At 32.5% G+C, this 22,661-nt stretch overlaps 2 protein-coding genes and 1 pseudogene across 2 annotated transcripts; all 3 read right to left on the reverse strand.

The window, feature by feature from the left end:
* Positions 1–420: 420 nt before the first annotated feature.
* LOC120175586 lies at positions 421–2,715 on the reverse strand (annotated as a pseudogene).
* Positions 2,716–14,433: 11,718 nt separating this feature from the next.
* Positions 14,434–15,551, reverse strand: LOC120175459 (protein EXORDIUM-like 5). Its single transcript, XM_039182084.1, has one exon. The coding sequence runs from the start codon at positions 15,495–15,497 to the stop codon at positions 14,487–14,489; it is 1,011 nt and encodes a 336-aa protein (XP_039038015.1). The 5' UTR covers positions 15,498–15,551; the 3' UTR covers positions 14,434–14,486.
* Positions 15,552–18,062: 2,511 nt separating this feature from the next.
* Positions 18,063–19,727, reverse strand: LOC120175606 (amino acid transporter AVT3B-like). Its single transcript, XM_039182209.1, is given in 3 exon segments — positions 18,063–18,316; positions 18,319–19,007; positions 19,348–19,727. Coding segments are annotated over 3 exon segments (1,296 nt in total). The 5' UTR covers positions 19,704–19,727; the 3' UTR covers positions 18,063–18,065.
* Between the last annotated feature and the right edge of the window lie 2,934 nt (positions 19,728–22,661).

The following is a 22,661-nucleotide window of genomic DNA, read 5'->3' on the forward strand; positions in this document are numbered from 1 at the left end:
GTTGATTGTGATATGATAAAATCATTTTATTGATGTCTACTAGCACGGTCGTTGCTTTCAAGCACTGGCTCGACGATACAATGTTTCAAGTGTTGGCTCGAAGACATAATGTAAACGGAGAGTCGATCCAGAAAATTCAACTTCTTGGATCATGTTTCACCATATCCTAATCAACAAGTTAATGTCCCAGCTCAAACGATCGTCAAATTTATAATTTTTAAGTCAAGTTGGCAAATCGATGGGCCAGGTCAATTAGGTCGGATATTTTTAAACACCTCTTATCTATAATAACCATAGTTGGATCTGTATAAAATTAATCTATATATATATATATATATATATATATATATATATGTCTTTTTGTAGACAAATTGCAAAAACTCATAAATTTGTCTCATTGCAAAAACTGAGCTCCTACATTCTTTGGGGGGAAAATTAAAGAAATGGAATTGCGTGCAACAAATTGGACCGACGTGCCGACTTACCTCACCCGTGGTGTGCTGGTTGATAACCACACCGGCTTCCTGCCTCGGAGCGACTAGAGAACGGTGGCGCGCTGGCTGCTGGCTGTGTCTATGAGCGGTGTGACGAGCGGAACGGTTTCTCGACTCCGTTGGCCTTTCGATGACTGACTCGATCTGTTCCAAAGCCTCCACGACTTCTTTCATCGACGGACGATTCTTTGCTCAGATTCGAGGCATTTTAAGAGAGTTGAGCTATTCGATATGCAGCTTTGGAAGGATATTTTCCTTCCAACCGTTGGTCCATTATTCTCTTCAATTTCCTTTATCGGATAAATGCGGCTTTATCCAGTCCACAAGATTATGTTGTCCGCTCGGGCGGTTCAGATCGAGTGCTCGTAAGCCTGTTAGTATTTCAACTAAGACGACACCGAAAGCGTACACATCGCTCTTGACGTATAAATGCCCTGTTATATCAGCAAACTACTCGAGTCATGGGTTCGATCGTCTCGAAATAGCAACGATGCGAAACAAGAACATCACAAGTTGGGAAGGTTTCAGAGGATTACCTGTGGCAAATATTCGGGAGCTGCATAACCATATGTGCCCATGACCCGAGTCGTTACGTGCGATTGGCTAGCTGAAGGACCCAATTTCGCCAATCCGAAATCCGATATCTTAGCAGTGTACACCTGTGATAAAACCAATAGCCGAACCATATTAGAATGTGATATAGAAAAGCATGCTAAAAGTTGAGTTTATACCCCGTCAAGCAGTATGTTGGACGCTTTGAAATCTCTGTAATCACTTGCTTGTCCGAAGTGTGCAAGAACGACAAGCCCTTCGCTGCCCCTATTGCAATCTGAAGCCGTATGTTCCAATCAAGCGACTGAACGGTCGAGCCTCCTGGATAACGAAAATTGGTATCATATATATGCTCGAATGAATAATCGGAGACTAAAAGAAAACCAAGTATTAAGCTACTTACTTCCAAATAGATGGTTCTCTAAGCTGCCCTTCTGCATAAACTCGTAAACCAGAAGAAGCTCGTTATCCTCCAAGCAGTATCCTATAAGCCTTACGAGGTGGGATGAGACAACCTTCCTAAGAAATTTATCTCCGACTGCACCGATAATGAAGTAGCAAAAGCCGGTAAAGCCAGCAGTAAACAATCAACAAAATGCAGGGATGAACATGTTTCACCTAGAATGATCCTACATACATCGCATATACTTTTCCAGGGCCTTTGGTGAGCACTGAACCGGTAACCTCACCGTATCGAACCCCGAAAACAGTCCCGATCGAACTAAAATCTACAACGTAATTCTTATAGTGTCATTTTTAACTACAAACATAGACATCTATGGCTTTGCCTTGAAGAACCAGTTAATTGTATGCAAACCTGCCATTCCTCATATCCTTGCAAGCTCTCAGAGTTGAGTTTTTTAACGGCAACGAGCGTTCCGCTACCGATCTTACCCGGCGTTTTATCGTCGAGCCAACCTTTGTAGACTTTACCGAAACCGCCTTCGCCGAGCAGCATTTCGGGCCTAAAACTCTTGGTTGCAGCCTTCAGTTCTGCAAAACTGAAGGTCCTTAGATCAGATGTGGGCAAGATCTGCCCATTCGGAAAAGCCTCATCGCCACTCGAAGCCGAGAACCGACTGCCCCTCGAAACCGCCGCCGACGATGATGCCGTGTTGCTGGTTGTCTGAGATATCACTATTGCAAAACATCAAACACCACATAATCATCAAAAAAACACCAAACAAAGCAAGCATCAAGAGCAGGGCAATCTTTGCAAAAAAAAAAAACATGAAACAATCTTGTTTTTGGGTACCTGAACTGAGACGACCGGTGGTGCTCGGTGTCGGACTATCGGCTGAAGAACCCCAGCAAATACCCATCTTTTGAAAAAATCCTTTTACACTTCACTTATGCCCTCCTTGCCGGAGCATAACCAGACACAGAAATCAGCAAAGATTCCTTGATTTTGCAGAACACGTGAAAAAGATGTATCTTTCAACAAGTTGATGATAAAAAGATTTTTAAAAATGGGTTCTTACTGGTTTTCAAAAATTGCTTGAATTCTCAGTTTACATATTTCCATTACCAGTAGCTGTGAAAACTCCATGACTTTGGGTTTCTGTAATTCAAGCAAATTCAGATTGAACAATGGGAATAATAATAATAATGATTAAATTTGCTCAAAAGTAAAATCAAAGAGCATAACAATGAAGAAGACGAAGTCTTCGGTTTTCTGGCAAACGACAATGTTGGGGACACTTGTTCGCGGGTAATATAGACCGGAAACTTTACCTCCGGTCACTGCCGTGTCCAAGAAACAAGTAGGCAACATGAAAATTAAATAAATTCATTACAACCTTATGAAATTTCAAGGAATTCGATTGTCAAAAAGAGAAAATAAATTCAAACGCTTCACGGTTCAATATATATATTTAAGCTTTACATTGAAAAGGAATTCATGGAATTATTTTTTATTACATTTTAAAATAAATAGCACGAAATAAGTGATTTTGTGGTAAATGAGTTATTATTATTTTAAAGATTCGTGTTCGAGCATCATAAAAAATAGGGTTGTACTCCTTTAATGTCAAAAATTGAAAATTCTCTTTCAACAAATATTATCATGTGCTTACTCTAGATTAATAAAAAATAAGTGTTATAATTTAAATCATATAAAATAAAATGATGTAATATTTTTAATTACTTAACAATTAATAAAACTTTATAAAATAATAATTGAAAAGTAAATTATATTAAACTAATATATATACTAGCTATGATCCTATTACATTGTGTAAAACTATTTTTTACAATTTTTTAGGACTATTGGATTTAGGGAAATCAAAGGCTGAAATTAACACCATGTTTTTTACTGAATATTTTCTCATTTTATGTTGTTAATCTCGGCCTTTAATTTTTCTTATCCAATGATCTTAAAAATATTAACACTATATAATCGTTTCGAATTTGATTCAGTAAAAAATTTTGAGTTAATTTAATAAATGATTCTTATTTTAACTCAACTTTATTTGAATTTTTTAGTAGTCGAGCTGTTCAAAATTCTATTTAAATTAACTATTAATGTTATGGTATTATTTAATTTTTAAACAATTTTCTATAATCATACGATATATTTTATTCTTTTCATATACATATCATGTACGGTTAAAAACTCGATTCAAATTTAAATTAATTATTAATTCATAAAATTTTGAATTATTTAATTCTACTCATAACTTTGACTCAAATTTAAGATTTCTTTTGTCAAATTAAATTTATAAATTTATGAAATCGAATAAAAAATTAGTAACCCTAAATGAAAATCCTATCTAAGACAATAAAATATGTATAAAACAACTCTAGAAACACCGTAGAAGATAAACAATCTGAAACGATAAAAAACAAGGGTAAATTACGTGTTTAACACTTAAATTATCATTTCGTCTGTTTTAGTACATAAATTTTTAACTTTTTCAAATCATACCTAAAATTTAAATTTTTTTTTCATTTTAGTACCCCATTAAAAACTTTAATTTTTTCATTTTAGTATCATGTTCAAAATTTAACATTAAGTTTTAAAATTTTGAAAGTCTAGATATAAACCGGATCAAAACCGATAGTTGATACTAAACGTGTTAAATTTTTAACGAGGGGTACAAAAATAAAATGAAACTAAACGTCAGTTATAGTTTTGAAAAAATTGAAAGATTAGGTATTAAAACGGATCAAAATTGATAGTTTAAGTACTAGAGTTTTACCCAAACAACAACAACAATATATTTTTTTATTATATAGGTATAAGGCATTATCTGTTAAAATAACTCTAATCTTTTTTATTGAAGACTTACACCTCTATCATCTATGGTGCTCGAATTCGGATCCTCAAGGAATAACAACAATTTATTACAGAACTTGGTTCGTGCACAACAACAACGATATATATACAGAGAGAGAGAGAGGCCACTTGGTTTCTTTATCACACTCCTATCATCTATGGTGCTCGAACTCATATTATCAAAAAAAATAATTATTTTCAGGGGCGGACCTTATAGTTGCCCTGGGTATCCAGACAACCCTTCAAAATTGTCTACTTACTAATTTTTCTAATTTTTTAATAATACAAATATCATCCTAAATTGTATGTAATTTTTTTATTATTAAAAAAAAATTATAAGAGCTTTTGTGCAACCCCAACAATAATATATATATATATATATATATATATATAACTCCGAAATTGTTGTGCTTCATGGAATTGACCTAAGACTAAAATAATATTTTAATGATACTTGATATTTTTATTTTATTTTAGACCACAGAGGTAGGTGGGTGGGATATCACTCCCTGGATTTAAATTTAAAGAAATTTATATTAAATGATTTCTTTTGTTTATGGGCACGTTATTCTCAACCTATTGCAATGGAAATGATGTCACGATCCTATATTTTAAATTAAAAGGAACATTTTTCAAAATATTATAATATAATAAATTAATATTTTTATCTTTTAATTTAGCAAGTATTTATGTATCTTAATTTAATTTGATCCGTATTACTAATATATTATTCAAGACAATAACATAGCTTAAATCAAATTATAAGAGGTATGACTATTTACACTAAAAGAATAAATATCTATTAGATTGTTAAATTTAAAATTTTAGAGGGACAAGATTTTTTTATGATTTTTTTCTTTATAATCTAGAGTAATTACAAGATAGCATATTGGTTAAACTACGTGTTTAGTATTTATACTATCAGTTTTAGTTCGCTTTAGTACTTAAATTTTATTTTTCCAAATACATAATGTTTAGTTTTTGTTTCATTGTACCCCGTCGTTAAAAACTTATGGACGAATTCACCGGCCACCGCATCTACAATCGTTGATAAAGCTCAAACTTTTCAGCCCGCACCTTTTTGACCCTCTGAACACGATTTTGTCCTCTGTTTCACTGGGAAACACTTCAATCTCCCCAAATCGATGATGGACTCCTCGATTTCTTCATCCTCCGATTTCCATTGTCTACCATCCGATGGGCCTGAAACTACATCTATAATGGTCGATTTGTCATTCTCTCGCGATCCAACGTTCGAATTGGTCGCCATCCACCGAAGCTATGCACATCAGTCCGTCCATTAAGTTTTAACAACATGTACTAAAGTGAAACAAAAATTAACGTTAAGTACTATTTTGAAAAGAAAATGAAAAAAATTTAAGTACCAAAACGAGTCAAAATTAATAATTAAACTAAAACATATTCAAATAATTATTCATAAATATGGTATAAGCTATGTACTTTCTTCTTTCTTTGTTTGCTATCATAATTCCTTACCAGTACACGAGTCATTGTGGTTTGTTCCCATATAAATGAAATTGGAGAATTGTAAAAGAGAAAACAATTTAGCACACGTCACCTTTGACCCAAAGGAAATAATACAGCAATTTCGTCTTCATTTCACCTTTTTATTGCTAATTTCACTCCCAAATATTCTTAATTAAATCATTCAAATTCAAATCACATAATGATTAGTATTTCATATATTGGAAAATTATAAATAAAATTATATTAATACCATATGTTCATTTAAATTTAGAACATAATTATAGATATTACAGTTTAGGGTTCAAAATCATTAAAACAAACATTATACTCAAAACATGTATGTATGGAGTTTAAATTTTAAACATATACTAATAAATTGGGGGGATACTCAGTGGATGTCACCGTGCCATTCATTTAGTATGGGCACCGTTTGGTGGTATGTCCATTGTCAAATACAGCATGTTTCCCATTGTAGTATAATTAATGTCAAATTTGACCATTTCCCCTTGTACATTCAACCCTGGCGTCGTGCAGCCTTAACTAGGAATCACGATTTAATAGGATCGAATCCGGTGGGTCAGATTTTTTAAGAAGGTGAAGTGGATGTTGAAAAGCTCTAACCGACATGGGGATAATAATTTAATTTCTTTAAAAATTTATTATTATTTCAATTAAGTCATTATTATACTAGGTTGGATCGGATTAATAGTCTAAAAATTTAGGTTGGGTCAGAGTGGGACTAGGGATATATTTCGGGTCGGATCGGGTCAGGTGGATGATTTATTTTCAAGTCAAGTCGGGTTCGCATGGAGGATACATATTTTCGCATCATAGTATAAAATTCAGGTCGGTCGGATCGAGTTAGATGGAAGATTATAATTTTTGGGCCAGGTCAGGTTCGGGTGGGGATACATATTTCGGGTCGGATTTATAGTCTAAGGATATATTTTCTCGGATCGAGGTGGAAGATTTAATTTTCGGGTTAGATCGGGTTCGGGTGGTGGATACATATCTGGGTCGGGGTTAACTAAAAAACATGACGTGTAGCCAAAGGAAACATGACTTAATCAAATTCAAAGATGGCTTAAGGGAGTAAGTGTGAAAAGTAGGTAAAAGTGTATTTGTTCCACAAGTTTAGGGGAAGCCACCAAGAGGTTTCAAATATTGCTTCATTTGATGCAATGATCATTCACATCTTTCCTTTGCTCTTTATGTTTGAATTTTTAATTTCACATGTATTCAATAAGAAACGAAGTCAAATTTTTACACCCTAATTGTTTTTTACTATTATATACCCTAGTTGTTTTAGTTATTAAAATTTTAAAAGTTATAAAATAATCGGGAAATTTATCTAATTGTTATAAAATGGTCACTACGGTGTTATAATACGTATAAAAATTCGATAAATTTAATGACAAATTTGTAATATTAGATAAAGTTGTTCGGTTCCACCATAGGCCTCTCTGTTGGGCCGTTTTAGATATTTAGGTTTTGTCCATTCTAGTTTTATCTTTAGCAGGCTCTATGATTGGGTCACTATTCCAAAAGAAGTGAATACAACTAAAGATTGACCAAACTCTTAAAATTTAACCGAATTAATCGAAGGGGAAGGTTTTGAATGTTATCCATAGAGGTCATAAATTTGAGCACAAGTAATTATAGGGTATTTGAATGTTTATAATAACCCTAAACGAATAAAAAAAGAAGGAAAAGAAAAATCATTCATGCTCGAATTTAAATAACGATCTGTTATGCAAATAGCAGTCATATAACAATAGCAGTGTTGTTCGAAAATATTATTACACGACTGCGATATCCGTAATGACCACAATAACATCTGATATATTTATAATAGAAAATACAATCACTACTGCAACCACAATATAAGTCCCTACTTCCTCGGGTATCCAATGTGTCCTTTCTTCAGGTATTTTTTTTTTCCACTTGTGCATGAGCATTATGGCAACACGAACCAGTCGGCATTGTGTTGTGGATGTCTGGTTTTATGGAAGATATTCGGACTCAACTACGTTTTTGTCAGGTTTTAGCGATTAGGTGGTCCAATTAAACCCCAACGGACGGGCCAGCCTAACCGAGTAGGCCATGGGTTGTAAAAGACGAGGGCATCTGCCAGGGCCCGGGGCTCCATGTTTACCGGCTGAGACTTGGGGAAGTGCTAATATTTATGAGAGAACAAAATATCTATGTAGCAGATAAGATACAGCACACGCACGAATGGCAATTTGTCAGTCCAAGTTTTTCATCTATCCCTATCTATCCATCTGCCACTGCCTGCAAATACGAGGGCTCATATCGGATGGATCGTCTCAGAGGTCATCCACCAGTGTTTAGAAATTCGGATTTCACCACCAACGATGAACGAGGTCAATTTATTCATATGAAAAGACCTCATCACCATACAGGAGTGAATAAGCCGAGTCTTGGCTATATTTGTTCGACATGTCGTTGTTAATAAACAAGGCAACAGTTGTGCCCTCCAAAAGAGGAAGCCCCCCGTCGACAAAAGGGGAAGATGGGGATGGAGACACCCACCCAATGGTTGTAGTTTACTGAATAGACTGCATATTAAATACATTTAAATATTGAGTACAATAATAATATTACATTTTGAACATAATTTATGAAAACGTCGTAGTTTACTGAAGGTTGTGTTTCCTTGGTGAGTACAGTGCATGTGGCCTCCAAACTTAACCGAATGGGACTGTGTTGATTGGTGGTGTGACTGGTGTCTCAGCCTGCAGTGACCGCCCTTTATTAGTTTATATTATTAAACTCTTTGTCTTTTCCCCCTTATTTACCTTTTGCAAATGTTTCGGGACCAACGTCTAAAATTAATGTTAATTTAAAATATCAACGAATACTACTAATGATAATTATCATTAATTTAATTTATAAATTTTAAAATTATAAAATAATTAACGGATAATTATAAATTAATTAAAATCAAAACGTAAATTATTTAAAATAAAATAATAATCACGTTGTTATAATAATCAAGTGAAACAAATTAAAATTTTATGTTAAATGTCATTCTAATTTTTTTTAATATTTTTTCTATTCACAAATTTTGGATTGTTAAAAGATATCAAACTCTCTCTATTTTTTTTAATAATTATTATAATGTTTTACTTTATATATATATATATATATGTATGTATGTATATATATTGTTTTTTTATCTCTTTATTTTATCAAATAAAATAAAAATAATTATTCTAGATAAAACCAGGTTGAAAATGAGTTTTATCTTAAAGAAAATTTTACAACGCTTAAGTATAATTAACGATGAATATCGTCGAGCACTATTAATTTAATTTATAAAATTTTAAAGGATTCAACATATAATTATAAATTTATTAAAAAATTAGAGATAAATTATTTAAAATAAAATATTAATTACATTATTTTTCATAATCTTTTTAATAATTTTTAAAATAAATTATAAATTTCTTTATTGTTAAAAAAAGATTATGAAAAATAATATAATTAATATTTTATTTTAAATAATTTGTTTTTAAATTTTTAATTAATTTATAATTATATGTTGAGTTATTTAAAATTTTAATTTTTTATAAATTAAATCAATGATAGTTAGTGATAATCATCGTTAATAATGCTCAACTATGTTTATCGAACGTGACAGACTCACCATTTATCGTTTTGCTAACATTTTTGGCCAAACCCTAAAAATATTTTCACTAAACCCTAAAATCTAGAATGGGATTAAGGCTAAAAACACCTTGATAAACTCAACGGCATGTGGTTGATAGAGAGAAAAAAGGAGAGTGGAAAGGTTGAAACGAGTAACTAAGTAGGCAGCGAGCCAATAGGAGAAAGGCAGGATTGAGTTAAATAACCGGCCAAGAGCTGATCGCGCTGCAATTGTCGATGCGATTGGCAAACAGTGAGGTCAATCAGCTGCACTGTATCCAAAGCTAATTAACCTTTTTCAACCGTCACTCTTTTCCCAATGACCTTTTATTACATGTGCTTCTACTTATTATATCTCTTCATTAATTCTAAGCTTAAATGCCCTATTGTCCCTTAACTATCAAATCACTAATTCTGTTAAAAAGGTCATGGGTAAAATTACCTATTCAGTCACTCAACTATTCTCATGATTTCATTTTGGTCACCCAAGTAATTTCTTTTGTCTGCTAACTTTTTTTCTTTACAAAATCATCACAAACTATTTTTTTTTCCGACGACACCAAAAAAAATTGATTGATAAATAAACCCATGTTGTTGTTGTTGTTATTGTTGAGACTAAACAAATGATTTTGTTGTTGATTTTGCAGCGACGAACAGAGTATTGGTTGAGGGAAGTAAATCGGTTACTGGGATGCATTAAAAGCAAAAGGAAAAATCAGTCTCGAAGATGTCAAAGAAGCATTAGGAGACAGTAAAGAAAGTGTTAGAGAAAGCAAACTAGAAGACGATTTGTCCACCATTGAAGCAAATGATCGAACAGGTTTCGAGCGCCTTTGAGGGCTACAAATCTTTTTGTGAGATCTCTGTGATATGAAAGCCTTCACCAAAACTTGAACTTAAAAAAGGAATGGGCAGGACATTCCATACCGTATATCCTGAAACCAGGAACTAAATTATCGTCAAATCTTCTAGCGCAAGGAACTTGTTGTAATTGAGACAAATCATCAAACAAGTGGTGGGCAACATAAAATGAAAACCATATAATATATAACTAGAAAATTATGAGTTGGGTAATATTTATACACTGGTTTCGGGCGCTTTGGTGCGAATTAGTTGCTTGAAAATACGATAAGCGACATTGTTGGTTTTAAATGTCATGTCGAATCAAAATGCATAAACAAAAATAAAGATAATTTTGAAAAACTTTAATGATTTTTACATTGGTTTGGTTCTTAATTAATAAAGGTGACTAGAACATAATTGGGAATAATTGAGTGACTGAATAGGTAATATACCCCGTGCCTTTTTGGACGGAGTTAGTGATTTTGGGCAAATGAGGTACTGTTTTAAATTTTAGGGCCAAAACGTCTTGAAAAATTCTTTAAGGGTAACTCGGTACAAATGGTATAGTTGAGGGGGCAATTTAAGTCTTAATTCTAATTACATAATATTTTTGGGTAAATTATGCTTCTAGTATCTAAACTATTGATTTTATATTTTTTTAACACCTACAATTTTAATCTTTTCAAAATTATACATAATGTTTAATTTTTACCGTTAAAAACTTAACATGTTTAGTACCTAAACTATCAACTCTGGTCCGTTACGATACCTTTAACTTTCACATTTTTCTCAAAAGTTCATGTTAAATTTTGAACAGAATATTAAAATAAAATAAAAACTAAACTTTAGGTGAAGTTTTGGAAAAGTTGAAAGTTTAAATACTAAAACGGACTGAAAACGATAATTTAGGTACTAAACTCATAATTTATCCCTTTTATTAAATTTTAGTTTCTAGACCCCAAAGGAAATAACCATCAGTTTTTATTAACTTTAATAAAAGTATTTAAAACATGTATTACTTATAAATACCTTAACTTTAATAAAAGATATATAGAATAATATAAAATTATAATTTTAATATTTTATTGAATAATAAAATAAATTATTAGCCCAAGAACAATCGAACGAATAAAGTAGACCGGCAACACATAAAATATAATGACAGTTAAATATCAATTAGTCATATGATATAAGAAGCTTTAAATACATTATTAAGGAATTTATTATTATTATTTGATATTTTAAGTTCGAGTATCATATATGTAAAAACACGAGTGTTTATTGTCAAATGATAAAAAAAACTTTAAATAAACATTATCTTATATTCACCTTGAATTTATTTAAAAAACTCAATAATATTAAAAAATTTATTTTTAATGTTGTAAATTAAAAACAAACAAAATAAAATATTTAATATGATTATATATTTTTTTTTATTACTATGGGGTAAATGCAATTTAGTATATGTTCAAAAATATTTAATTACTTAATATTTAATACTTATATATCTATTTATATGGGGTGCTTAAACTCAAAACATCAAACAATAATAATAAATTTCTAATTACAGAGGTCATTTGATTCGCGTAGATTTTATAATTTTAATTTAAGTGAATTGATAAAATATGAAATATTAAAATAAAAATCGATGAGAGTAGGGGCCACCGGGCCAGGGAGGGTAGTCCCATAATGTGAAATAATTCTTATGTTTCTATGTGTACTATTAATGGGTCCCAATATTAGCTGTGGATCACAAATGTTCAATTAAAGTTTTGGCCTTTTGGGGTTATCCACCACCCACTTGCCCTCTCGACAATGACTTTGTTTCTCCTTTCATTTATTTATATAAATTTCGCATGAATTTAATAGGTTGCGTTTGGTCCACGGAATATAAGATTATCAGTGAGAATAAAATATTATCAGGGAATAAGATTACTGAGAATATTGTAGTTTGTGTTTGGTTGGTTTAGCAGGAATGTAAGATTACCGTGTTTTGTTAAAAGAATAAAATTTATATAATTTTTTTTACAAAATTGAAAAAATAAAAATGTTTAATGAAAGAGTAAAATTTTATTTTAGCCCCTGAATTTCATATAAAATTTTAATTATAGATTTTTTTGTAAATCTAAAATAGTTTAAGGATAAATTTGTAATTTAACCTTCGTAGAATTTTTATTATTCAATGACAGAATAAGGATATTTTTGAAAGAAAAAAAAATTTAAGGATATTTTAGTCCAAAATCCCGGTAATCCAACAATACATAAGGAAATTGAGATAATGACATTTCCGGTAATATACCCAAAAAATTCACTTTTAGTAATGTAAGATTACCGGGAAAAACATTCCCGGCTAACCAAACGGAGGAATATGGATTCCATTCCCATGGGAATCTCACATTCCCCCAACCAAACACACCCGTAATGTTATTATTAAAATAATTATTATTATTTTTTGAAGTTTTATATTCGAATATATTTTATGTCAATATGATTATTTAATATAAAATGATTAAAAATATCTTTAATTACTTATTGCATTATATTTACGTCAAATTAATAAAAAAAAATTATATAAGCTTCATTTGTGAAAAAATATGTTAATAATTTAACTCATTCAAATATTAAGAATTTAATTTAGTATTTTTAGTTCTTTAAGTAAATGAAACAAATATTTATGTAAAAATTAATAATTCAACTTAAATTATTTTATCTTGTTTATTAAATGAAATTACATATTTTATCCTTCTTGAAAATTAATAATCCCATTTGGTTTTTTAACATAAATATTTTAACTTTAACCTTTCAAAAATTATATTTTTATATTTACCCTTGATAAAAATTAAGTACATTATGTATTTTATCGTCCACCTATTTCTACGATATTGTTTTGATTATCTATTGCTAAAAATCATAATTGTTGATATGATCATTTTATTTTTAGACAAGAAGGCATCGGACGTCATTGTACTTTCGAGAGGAGAAAACTAATGTAACCCTCATATTATTTTTCTCTCAATATAATTTTCCAACTTAGAAAATAAAACCAATATGACCCCCTAACCAACGTGTTTAATCGTTTGACTGTTACGACGTTGATGTGGGGATTCAAGATACTAACACGATAGTTCACATTTCATGTTTGAGATACCAATTTAGCCCATGTGTCACATTATTCGCCACATTATCAATCACTATAGACTGTTACATCAACACCATGGTTCATCATGTCACCACATTGAACTGCCACATCATCACTATAATGATCAACAATGAAAAACGATGGTCAAAGGGACACAACCAACTAATTCTTTTAGTTAAAGGGTCACATTAAAAGAAACAATAACACGAGGACTGCATTGGGGTTTTTAAGTAGATGGAAATTTGAAGTTTTTTTATCTTATTTTTAAATGATGACGTGACATTATCTTTTGATTACACGCCAATATTCTCATTATTTTTTAACGAGTAATCAAAATATAATCAAAAAGTAAAGTTAAATATAATTTATTATCCAAAACATAACCACTTATAAACAGGTGAATGACTAAATATATAATATACCTATAAAAATGTCTTATTTCATATTTAAATTATTGATAAAATAAACTTTTTGCCATTTGAGGGAAAACGCTTTTTAACTTTATTTGATACTCATTATTTTTACCCTAAAATCGAATTTAATTATTACACGGGGAGCAACATAAACGCTAATTGTGACTGTATACGGTTTTATATGCATTAGAGATTTATAAAAGAACACGGAAAGATATGTGTTTATTTCGTTTATGTTTAAAATAAATTCATTTATTGATTCGGTTATAAGTATATTTATTCTATTATTTTTATATTTTAAATATTGATAAATATATGAACTTAATTGAACTGAAGTGAACTTTAAAATTTAAATCACGAAACTTAAGAATCATTGAAGAAGATAAAAGAAGAATGTTGATTGTCGAACATTAGATGAACGTTAAACGATTATATTTGTGAACATTAAAAGAACAAGATTTTAAATTCAAATTTTTGGAGAAAAAATTGTATTAAATAAAATATAAATTATGCTATAAAAATATGAATAAATATTTCATTTTTATACATCAGTATAGCAGCTAATATATATATATATATATATATATATTTAAAAAAAAAATTGAAATTTAGTCCATGGCATTCGGACCGGCACAAGCTTTCAACGCGGGGCTCCATACCCACTGCACCAAAAATTTCCGACCTTTATAGCCATTCATATTGTAAGTTCTCCCTTTCCCATCTCTCATAACCTGACCGATATACCCTCCGCCGCCACCGGTACCGTATAACCCTTCACAAAGATCCCCAATCTCCGTCGGGGCGGTCGGGTCCTCTCCGGCGTACCACGCATTCACCAGCGGATTCGTCGATAGCTCGGCCAACTCGTGGGCGATCACACTGATCATCCCGTCCAACCCGATGTCTCCGTTCGGCGGGACCAACGCTCCCGGAACCCCGCCGCCCATGTACCCGGGGACGGCGAACGGGTAAGCGCAGACCTCTGGGCATTGTTTCCCCGAGTTGCCGATCCACGCGTAGGGTAGAGTGTAACCCACCATGGAGGGGAATGTGAAGTAATGGAAGCCGCAAATGGCACGGCAGAAGTCTTGGACGGTAACGTCGTGTGCGGTGAGGATCAAGTAGATCCCGTTACGGTGATCCACGGGGAAAGGCTCGGCTTTAACGGCGGTGGCGATGACTTGTTGGACCGAAAGGCGCGTGAGGTGATACCCGTGGGAGTAACGCGTATCCGAGTGTTCTTTCGCCACGACGAGGTTCCGGGAAACATTGGCTCCGGTCTGGTCGGTGTAAAGAGAAACAGTTTTCCACCACTCGGAGACGGAAGGGGACGGCCAGGAAGCGGCGGAGGAAGGGGAGATTGAGTTGATGAAGTCTTTATAATAAGGGGGCGAAGAGGAAAGAACCGGGCCCATATGGTAACGGAGGTCGACGATATTCGACGAGCCTTCGAATTTTTTCGACGACGAAAGGGTTCGTGGTGGAAGCTTTGGGTTGAAGAACTCAGCTTCGTGGGTGTTTAAAGTTTGCTTCTTTGCGGCAGCGGCGGTTGCTGTCACTGAAGAAGCGACGGAGTATGTGAGTATTAGAAATGAAAATAGGAAGCGGCGGAGAGGCATTTTAAAGGGCGGCGGCAGTGGAGGTGGTGGAGGAGGTAATGAAGAACGGAGGGGATTTAAGGGGGTTATAAATAGGAGGGGAAATGGGCTAGAGACAGCTGCAAATGCAAATGTGTGGGCACAGTTTCACTTTCTCTGTCGCTGATGGTCTCGTGTTTTCTTTGTGGAGAGATGGGAATCCACTTCATTTGTTTTCAAGTAGAAGGGTTTCAAATACAATTTCGAATCTAGGCCCATCTCATCTCCTTTATGTTTTTTCCTTGCCTTATTACTTTAGGTCAATGCAAGTATAATTAGATTATATATTTTAGACCCAGACCAGGTCCAACTACTTAAAAAAAATCACGGGTCGGGTATCCGACTCGATCGAGATAATTTATTATAGAAAATTACTCGAATTTTTTAGGTTAGAGTTAACGGGTCAGGTCAATCAGATCGAATATTTTTTACACCCTTAATATATGTTTAAAAACAATTTTCAACAATTTGACATTGAATACTTACATTCTTAATATTTCTGATGTCTGAACTCAAAACTTTAAGAAATAACAATAATTTATTTATCACCTAAGTGACTCGGTGACTGCAAGTTGTGATATATGATACTTCAAATTAGAAATTAAAAACGAAAAATATAAACCAAAATAGAATATTTTTATTTATGTTTTATAAATAATAAGTGGAAATGTAGTCCATGATGATCTAAAATGTGAAAAATAAAATATTGATATACAATTTGATGGTTTAGAAGAGTGTTTATTATTTTCTTACCTTTTATTTTATTTATAACAAGTAAACAAAAAATATATATTTTTTCTCTTCATGTTGTATTATATTCGGAGTAAATTATACCGATGGTCATTGAATTTTTAAATTAATTTCACTTTATTTACCAATAGTTTACACCTTGTATTATAATCATTAAATTTTTAATTCGTTTTTATTACAATTACTGTCATTAGTTTAACTGACCCTATTCTCATAAGTAATAGGGTGAGGGGAGGTAGGATAGTAGGCTGCCCCCAACGCCAGGTTGAGAGCAGCTTCCGGGGAAATCTTCCGGCAGTCAGAATTATGAATTACCTACCGTGAGACTCGATTTGAGCACTAATCCGAGCTAACAACAAAAGCAGAGATGATTCTTCGAGTCTATTTAGTCTTTTGATGTCTTCGTACAAGAAAAACAGAATGGGTGAGAAGAACGGGAAACGAGGGGGTTTCAGAAGAGAACGAGGAAGGAAGGAGAGTTTCAATAGAATGGGTGAGGAAGAGAAATAGGAAGGAGGATCGTGGTAAATTTTAAGTTTTTTACTTTTTAGGTTAAAATATTAGGATTAAAATATTAATATTAATGATTTATTTATTTTAATTTTTATAAATTCAAAATTTAAAAAAATGAAAAAGGAATTATAATCAAGGATACGTGTCAAAAAATGAGTGGATAATGATTTTTATTTAATGGACATTACGTCTAGAACATTTAAAAAACTAACGTTTGTAACGTTAGACACCTGAATGGGTAAAAAAATACTGAAAGCACCTATTCAACACAAAAGACATAATTTAGACACTTATTCGGAGAAAAGAAAAGAAGAATAAATAAGTTTGTGGTGTATACTGCTAATATAGGTAGGCCAATTATTAAAAATACCATATCCAGGAATAAAATATTTTATATAATTATAATATGCATTTATTGACTATAATTTTAAATTTTTAAAATTGGAAGGTGGTATTTGAAAAAAAAAACATAAATGAATTGATGGAGATAAGCTTAATCATCGAAAGGACTAAAAGTGAACAAGGCCTAGCCGAGCATAACCAAACCCTTAAAACTTGACCCGAACTTCGCCCCTTATTATACGGCATAGGTTCTTCAAAGTATCCATATCCGACATTCGTGTTTAATGTTTCCGATAACTTACAGGTTACGACGGAGACAGTTCCGATTCCAGTCTACCGTCTGGTCTGCTTTATGCAAAGGGTGCGAGTAGGGTGGTGCTTCACCCTTATGTTCAGTCTCTATCAAACCCCCAAGACAGGCACAAATCGGGATGTCTATGCCAAGAAAACTCATTCTCCGACGGATCTAGCCTCGAAGTTCAACAGAGAAAGCACTTTCTCTTGTGAACTTAATCGTCGAAGGTCTGAGATCGAGCCGAAAACACAGAAGCCTCATTCAACTATCAGAATGAAGCATAAACAACCTTTTAAAACAGCTAGCATTACACACGGGCATTGTAATATTTGACAGAATAGGTAACATGGCAATAGACTTATAGCACAATCAATGTTCCACACTAGACTCTATCGCCGACGACTCACATTTGTGTCGAAGATATCACGTCTTTTAGCTTTCAACCTATATAGAAATACCGGTTTCTACGATAAAAAGATTAAAAAAAAAAGCAAGCAGTACATCATGAAGCAGTTCAGTACTGCACCTTCATTTCAACATTGTATCTCCACACCTTCACAGAATAGAATCTCCATGAATGCGGATAAGTTCTCGAAACTCCAAGAACAAGGCCGAAGGTCACAACTCACAATCGTTGTGACACTGCACCTCTACACCTTGACAGCGAAAATCTCCACGAGAGCAGACCAAGTTCCCGAAACTCCAAGAACGAGGCCCAAGGTCACGATTCCAACGTCCATGGTCCATCCTTTCCACCCCAGCTCTTCCTTGAACACCAGCAAATGAAACAAAGCTGGCAATACAAAACCCAAACCGCAGCACACACTACTTCCAACCAAAGACAAGAAATCAGCAAAATTTGGGACGAACAAAGCTACCAAACTTACAATCAAAACAGCAGCCATCTAAGCCATAAGCAGTAACGTCCTCCCCAAAATCGCCTCTCTACAATCTCATAAACGGGGTTCATCATCAAAGGGAAGGTAAAAAATAAGTTGATGCAAAGACCGAGCTGAACCAAAGCACTGATCCAGCCTGCCCCCAAATTAGCAGTAATAATGTCTTTGGTATCAGCACCAAATGCAAGATAACCAAGCGCGCCGAACGCTCCATATATCAAAGAAATCAAACCCATGCTAAGTGTCAATATTTTGCCAAACTTGGAGGGTTCCTTCATCTCAGATTCTATAGGAAGAACCATACCAATCCCTTCAAAGGCATATACAGCCACACCCATGCCATAGAAGAAAACAGAGAGACCACCGAACGTGATAACCTCATGGCTTTGCTTCAACATAAGTTGCACATCCTCCAGCAACACCACTGCCATAGCCCCAAGATCCACAACATCAGCAAAAATACTCAATGGAGCTAAATGGGTTAATGTCGGAACCGAATTCAACCCCAATTGGAAGGGAAAACATCCCCATACATACAAACTCTTGGCTGTAACACTGGACATCCCTAAACTTAAGCTCGAGGTCACCGATACTTGACCGTTGAAAAGATTGGTTAGAGTGTTGGCGATGAATATAAGGTACCCAACACAGAATCCAGCTTGAGAGAGAATGATGAGTACGTCAACAACAAACCTGTCAATGGAATTGTTAAAAGAAAATAGCGAAGAGAGGAGAAAACAACTAAACCAATAGAAAACAATTTCCAGATCATCTTCATTTATCACAAAGATTAGCATCTTTTGTGTTTCTTAATCAATAAGATTAGCCAAATCAGCAACAATTTCCAGATTTCCACAAGAGGCAAATTACAAATCCCCAGCACAAGCAAAGAATAATAAGCAGAAACTTCATTGATCTACCAAAGAACAGAACCAATAACACCCAAGATGCCAACAGGAACAGTAAAGCCCGATCTAATTAGCAATATCGTGTTTCACATGGCGAAATAATTTAACCCAGAACAAGAACGAACCTGCCGAAGGTGCCACAGACGGCGTAACCCAGGTCTCCAAAAGAAGAAATCTTGGCGAAACCATTACCAAAGGACTCGAGCTTCCGACGGGTGTGAATCAAGAGCATCATACAGTAGGTGGTCAAGCCGGCGACCGAGAAAAGCAAGAGCAGGCCCATGACCCATCCGGTCCTCTTGAAGGCGTAAGGCAAACCCAAAACCCCAGCACCAACTATGGCTATCAAAACATTGGCAAAGGTCTTGGATTGCGACGATAGAGGCTTCCCTTTACCGATAAGAGGCGTGTCTTCTCTCGGCAAAGGGGGCTTCAAGTTGTTCGACGATGAAGACGCGATATGTTGCTTTTCGAACACCATACTTTGCTGATTGAAAGAAACCCAAAGTTTTATTTTCTCTTCAGATTTCTTATCTGAAACTTCAAATCCAAATTATTATTTTTTTGGTTTTTTAAGGGTTAAGATTCAAACGACAAAATGCTCCAATTGAGATCAGACAGAGACGATTACTCAATTTATATTTGTAAAAATGGAGAAATTTTGTTTCTTTAAAATTGGGATAGAAACAAATAATCAGTTGCAGGTTTTTTTATTATTACTAATTCCTTTTTACAGCTCCTAAATGGGAAAAAATAAATAAAATAAAAAGGACGAATTTTTTTGGAGAGAAAAAATGAAGGGTAAACTATGAAGATAGTCCCCTATGTTTAAGGTCTGACCGACTTTAGTCACCAATTTAAAAATTAAGAAATGATCCCTAATATTATCGATCCATTCAATTTTAGTCTCTTAACCATTAATTTTCGTTAACTCTTTTTTTTAAGTCCTTAAAAAGGTCAAGGGACTAAAAAATGAGATTTAACGGTTAAAGGACTAAATCAAACGGATCAATAATATTAGAGACTATAATTAAACGAATTAATAACGTTAGGATTTTTCCCCCTAAATTTTTAAATTGGTGACTATATGCATATTTTACCAAAAATAATCCTAAGCTGAATTCGCTGAAGAAATTGGTATATTTGGTGGAAGGCTGTACGAAACGACGCCGCAGAGGCGGACCCGATGGTGGTTCCGTGAACTGTAAGTATATTGGTATACTTGTCAACGTGGAATTCGGCCATTGGCTAGACCGGTTCAAAATTTAGATTTAAAAATTCATTAGGTAAACATATTATAAAAAATATGTTAAATTATACTCCACATGTTTAAAAAATGCTAATAAAATAAAAATATATAATTATTGAATATTACATGAAAATAACAAATATTTTTAAAAAGTGATATGGTAGGCCCAAAATTAATTTGAGTTAATCATTTTAAAGTATGAGTGGACTAATAAAAAAAGTAAAGTTTATATTTTAAGTCACACTAAACATAATTTTTTGTGTAAATTACGCGTTTAACACATAAATTATCATATTTGTTTCGTTTTAGTACTTAAACTTTTAGTTTTTTCTAGTTCTTAGGTTTTCGTCTTGACTAATTTGGACCGTACACCTTGTTTTAGAGGGTGAGTCTTTCAACGGGAATCTTTTGCATAATATTATGTTATCGCTTTGGATATATGAAATTTGTTATGCAAACGATAAGTATTGAATATTGGTCAACTAATGATTTTAATCGGACCGAAGGTCATTTTATCCCAAACTGAAACGTTAAGGGAAACAAACTGATAAAATAAAATAAATAATTATTCAATTAAACGTTAAGAACGAATTTTAACATTATTTCATACTATAATTTATTTGATAAACCGTCGTAAGTAATAATTTTGTTAAAACAATTGAACATAGTAAACTTTTAGTAATTGAAAAATCATAAATAAAATATTTTAAAATATGATAAGAGTATGTAAAGATGAAGTATATAATTTAAAATTTATTCATTATACTAAATATATTAATGATATGATTAATTTAAAATTTTTATAAAATTTAGATAGTGATACAAAAATAGTTAAATGAAAATTCATATAAATATTTTCAGGTTGATATCAGGATTTTAATATATCGAAAATATATATAACAAGAATAATTTGATAAATTTCGCTTACATATATTCGTATATTATCCTAACTAAAACATTATAATTCTATATTTTTCTTAAATAAATCAAACAAAGTAACGTAACATTTCAGTACCGTGTCAGGTAATTTTACATTTATTTTTATAGGTATCTTACATTATGTGAATCAAACGTCTCCTACGAAACCATTTATGATCTAATACAACTGGTATTAGTTAGACTTCAATATTTAAATAAAAAGTATGAGCCATACATGTATAAAATACATAAATAACTAATTTTTAATTGATGATGAGATGATTAAAAATCAAATTTAACATGCTAGATTATTTATTACGATTATTATCTTAAATTATACATACACTGATTTTTTTTTTCAATAATTATGTCTTAAATTAAAAATCAAAATTAAAGATTTAAAATTTTATATTCATCAATGAATTTAAATAAACTTTTACATTTAATTTTTTGTTCTTGATATTTTAATAATATGATATATTTTGAATTACTTAATTCTATTAATTATCTACTGAAATGTATGAATTCGTGTCGTGTTGATAAAATTTTCATTAAATTTATAATATAAGGTTGCCAACATAATCGATTCTTTATAATATACGAAATAAATTTTGTATCACTATTTTTCTTACCTCACGCTTTGGCCGAAATGTAAGATACAAAGCGAACGAAATTTAAGGTTAAAGAAAGATCGATAGAAAATATTATAAAAATTCTAATATTTTTATTTTGAGTGAAATATAAAATGTTAATTTTTTTTTATTGAACCGAAAAATATTAATATCTTCAGTTAAACCGAAAATATTAAAAAAATAGCATTTTAAGTTATATCCAAATAAAAATATTATATTTTTCACAATATTTTCAGTTACGCTTGTTCCCGCTATTTATTAACTTTAAATTATGATGTCGTAGGCAGAAAGTACCCTATTAACATGGATTTCATCATTTAACACAAGGAAGACGCGGCGAAATGTTGGGGGAAACGGTGGACGTGAGCCATGGGTTTAATCTATTGTCTTTTACATATGATTGGATGTAATAAAGTTGTAAGAGATGTGCATGTTGCGTGTCTTATCAATGGCCTTAGGAATTGGAAGCAAACGCCCATATTGCCAGCGCCGGCATTTGTGTTTTTTCAATTTTTTGGATTGGCTTTTTAACTCAAAAAAAAAAAAAAAAATCAATGTGGTATTTTGACAAACGTTTTTTATTATTAACCAATGATGCCGTTAAAATCCTACTAACGTGACATGTTTTTCGTCCGTTTTA

The sequence above is a fragment of the Hibiscus syriacus genome, unplaced genomic scaffold (assembly GCF_006381635.1).
Source record: "Hibiscus syriacus cultivar Baekdansim isolate YM2019G1 unplaced genomic scaffold, ASM638163v2 tig00112206_pilon, whole genome shotgun sequence".
NCBI lineage: Eukaryota > Viridiplantae > Streptophyta > Magnoliopsida > Malvales > Malvaceae > Hibiscus > Hibiscus syriacus.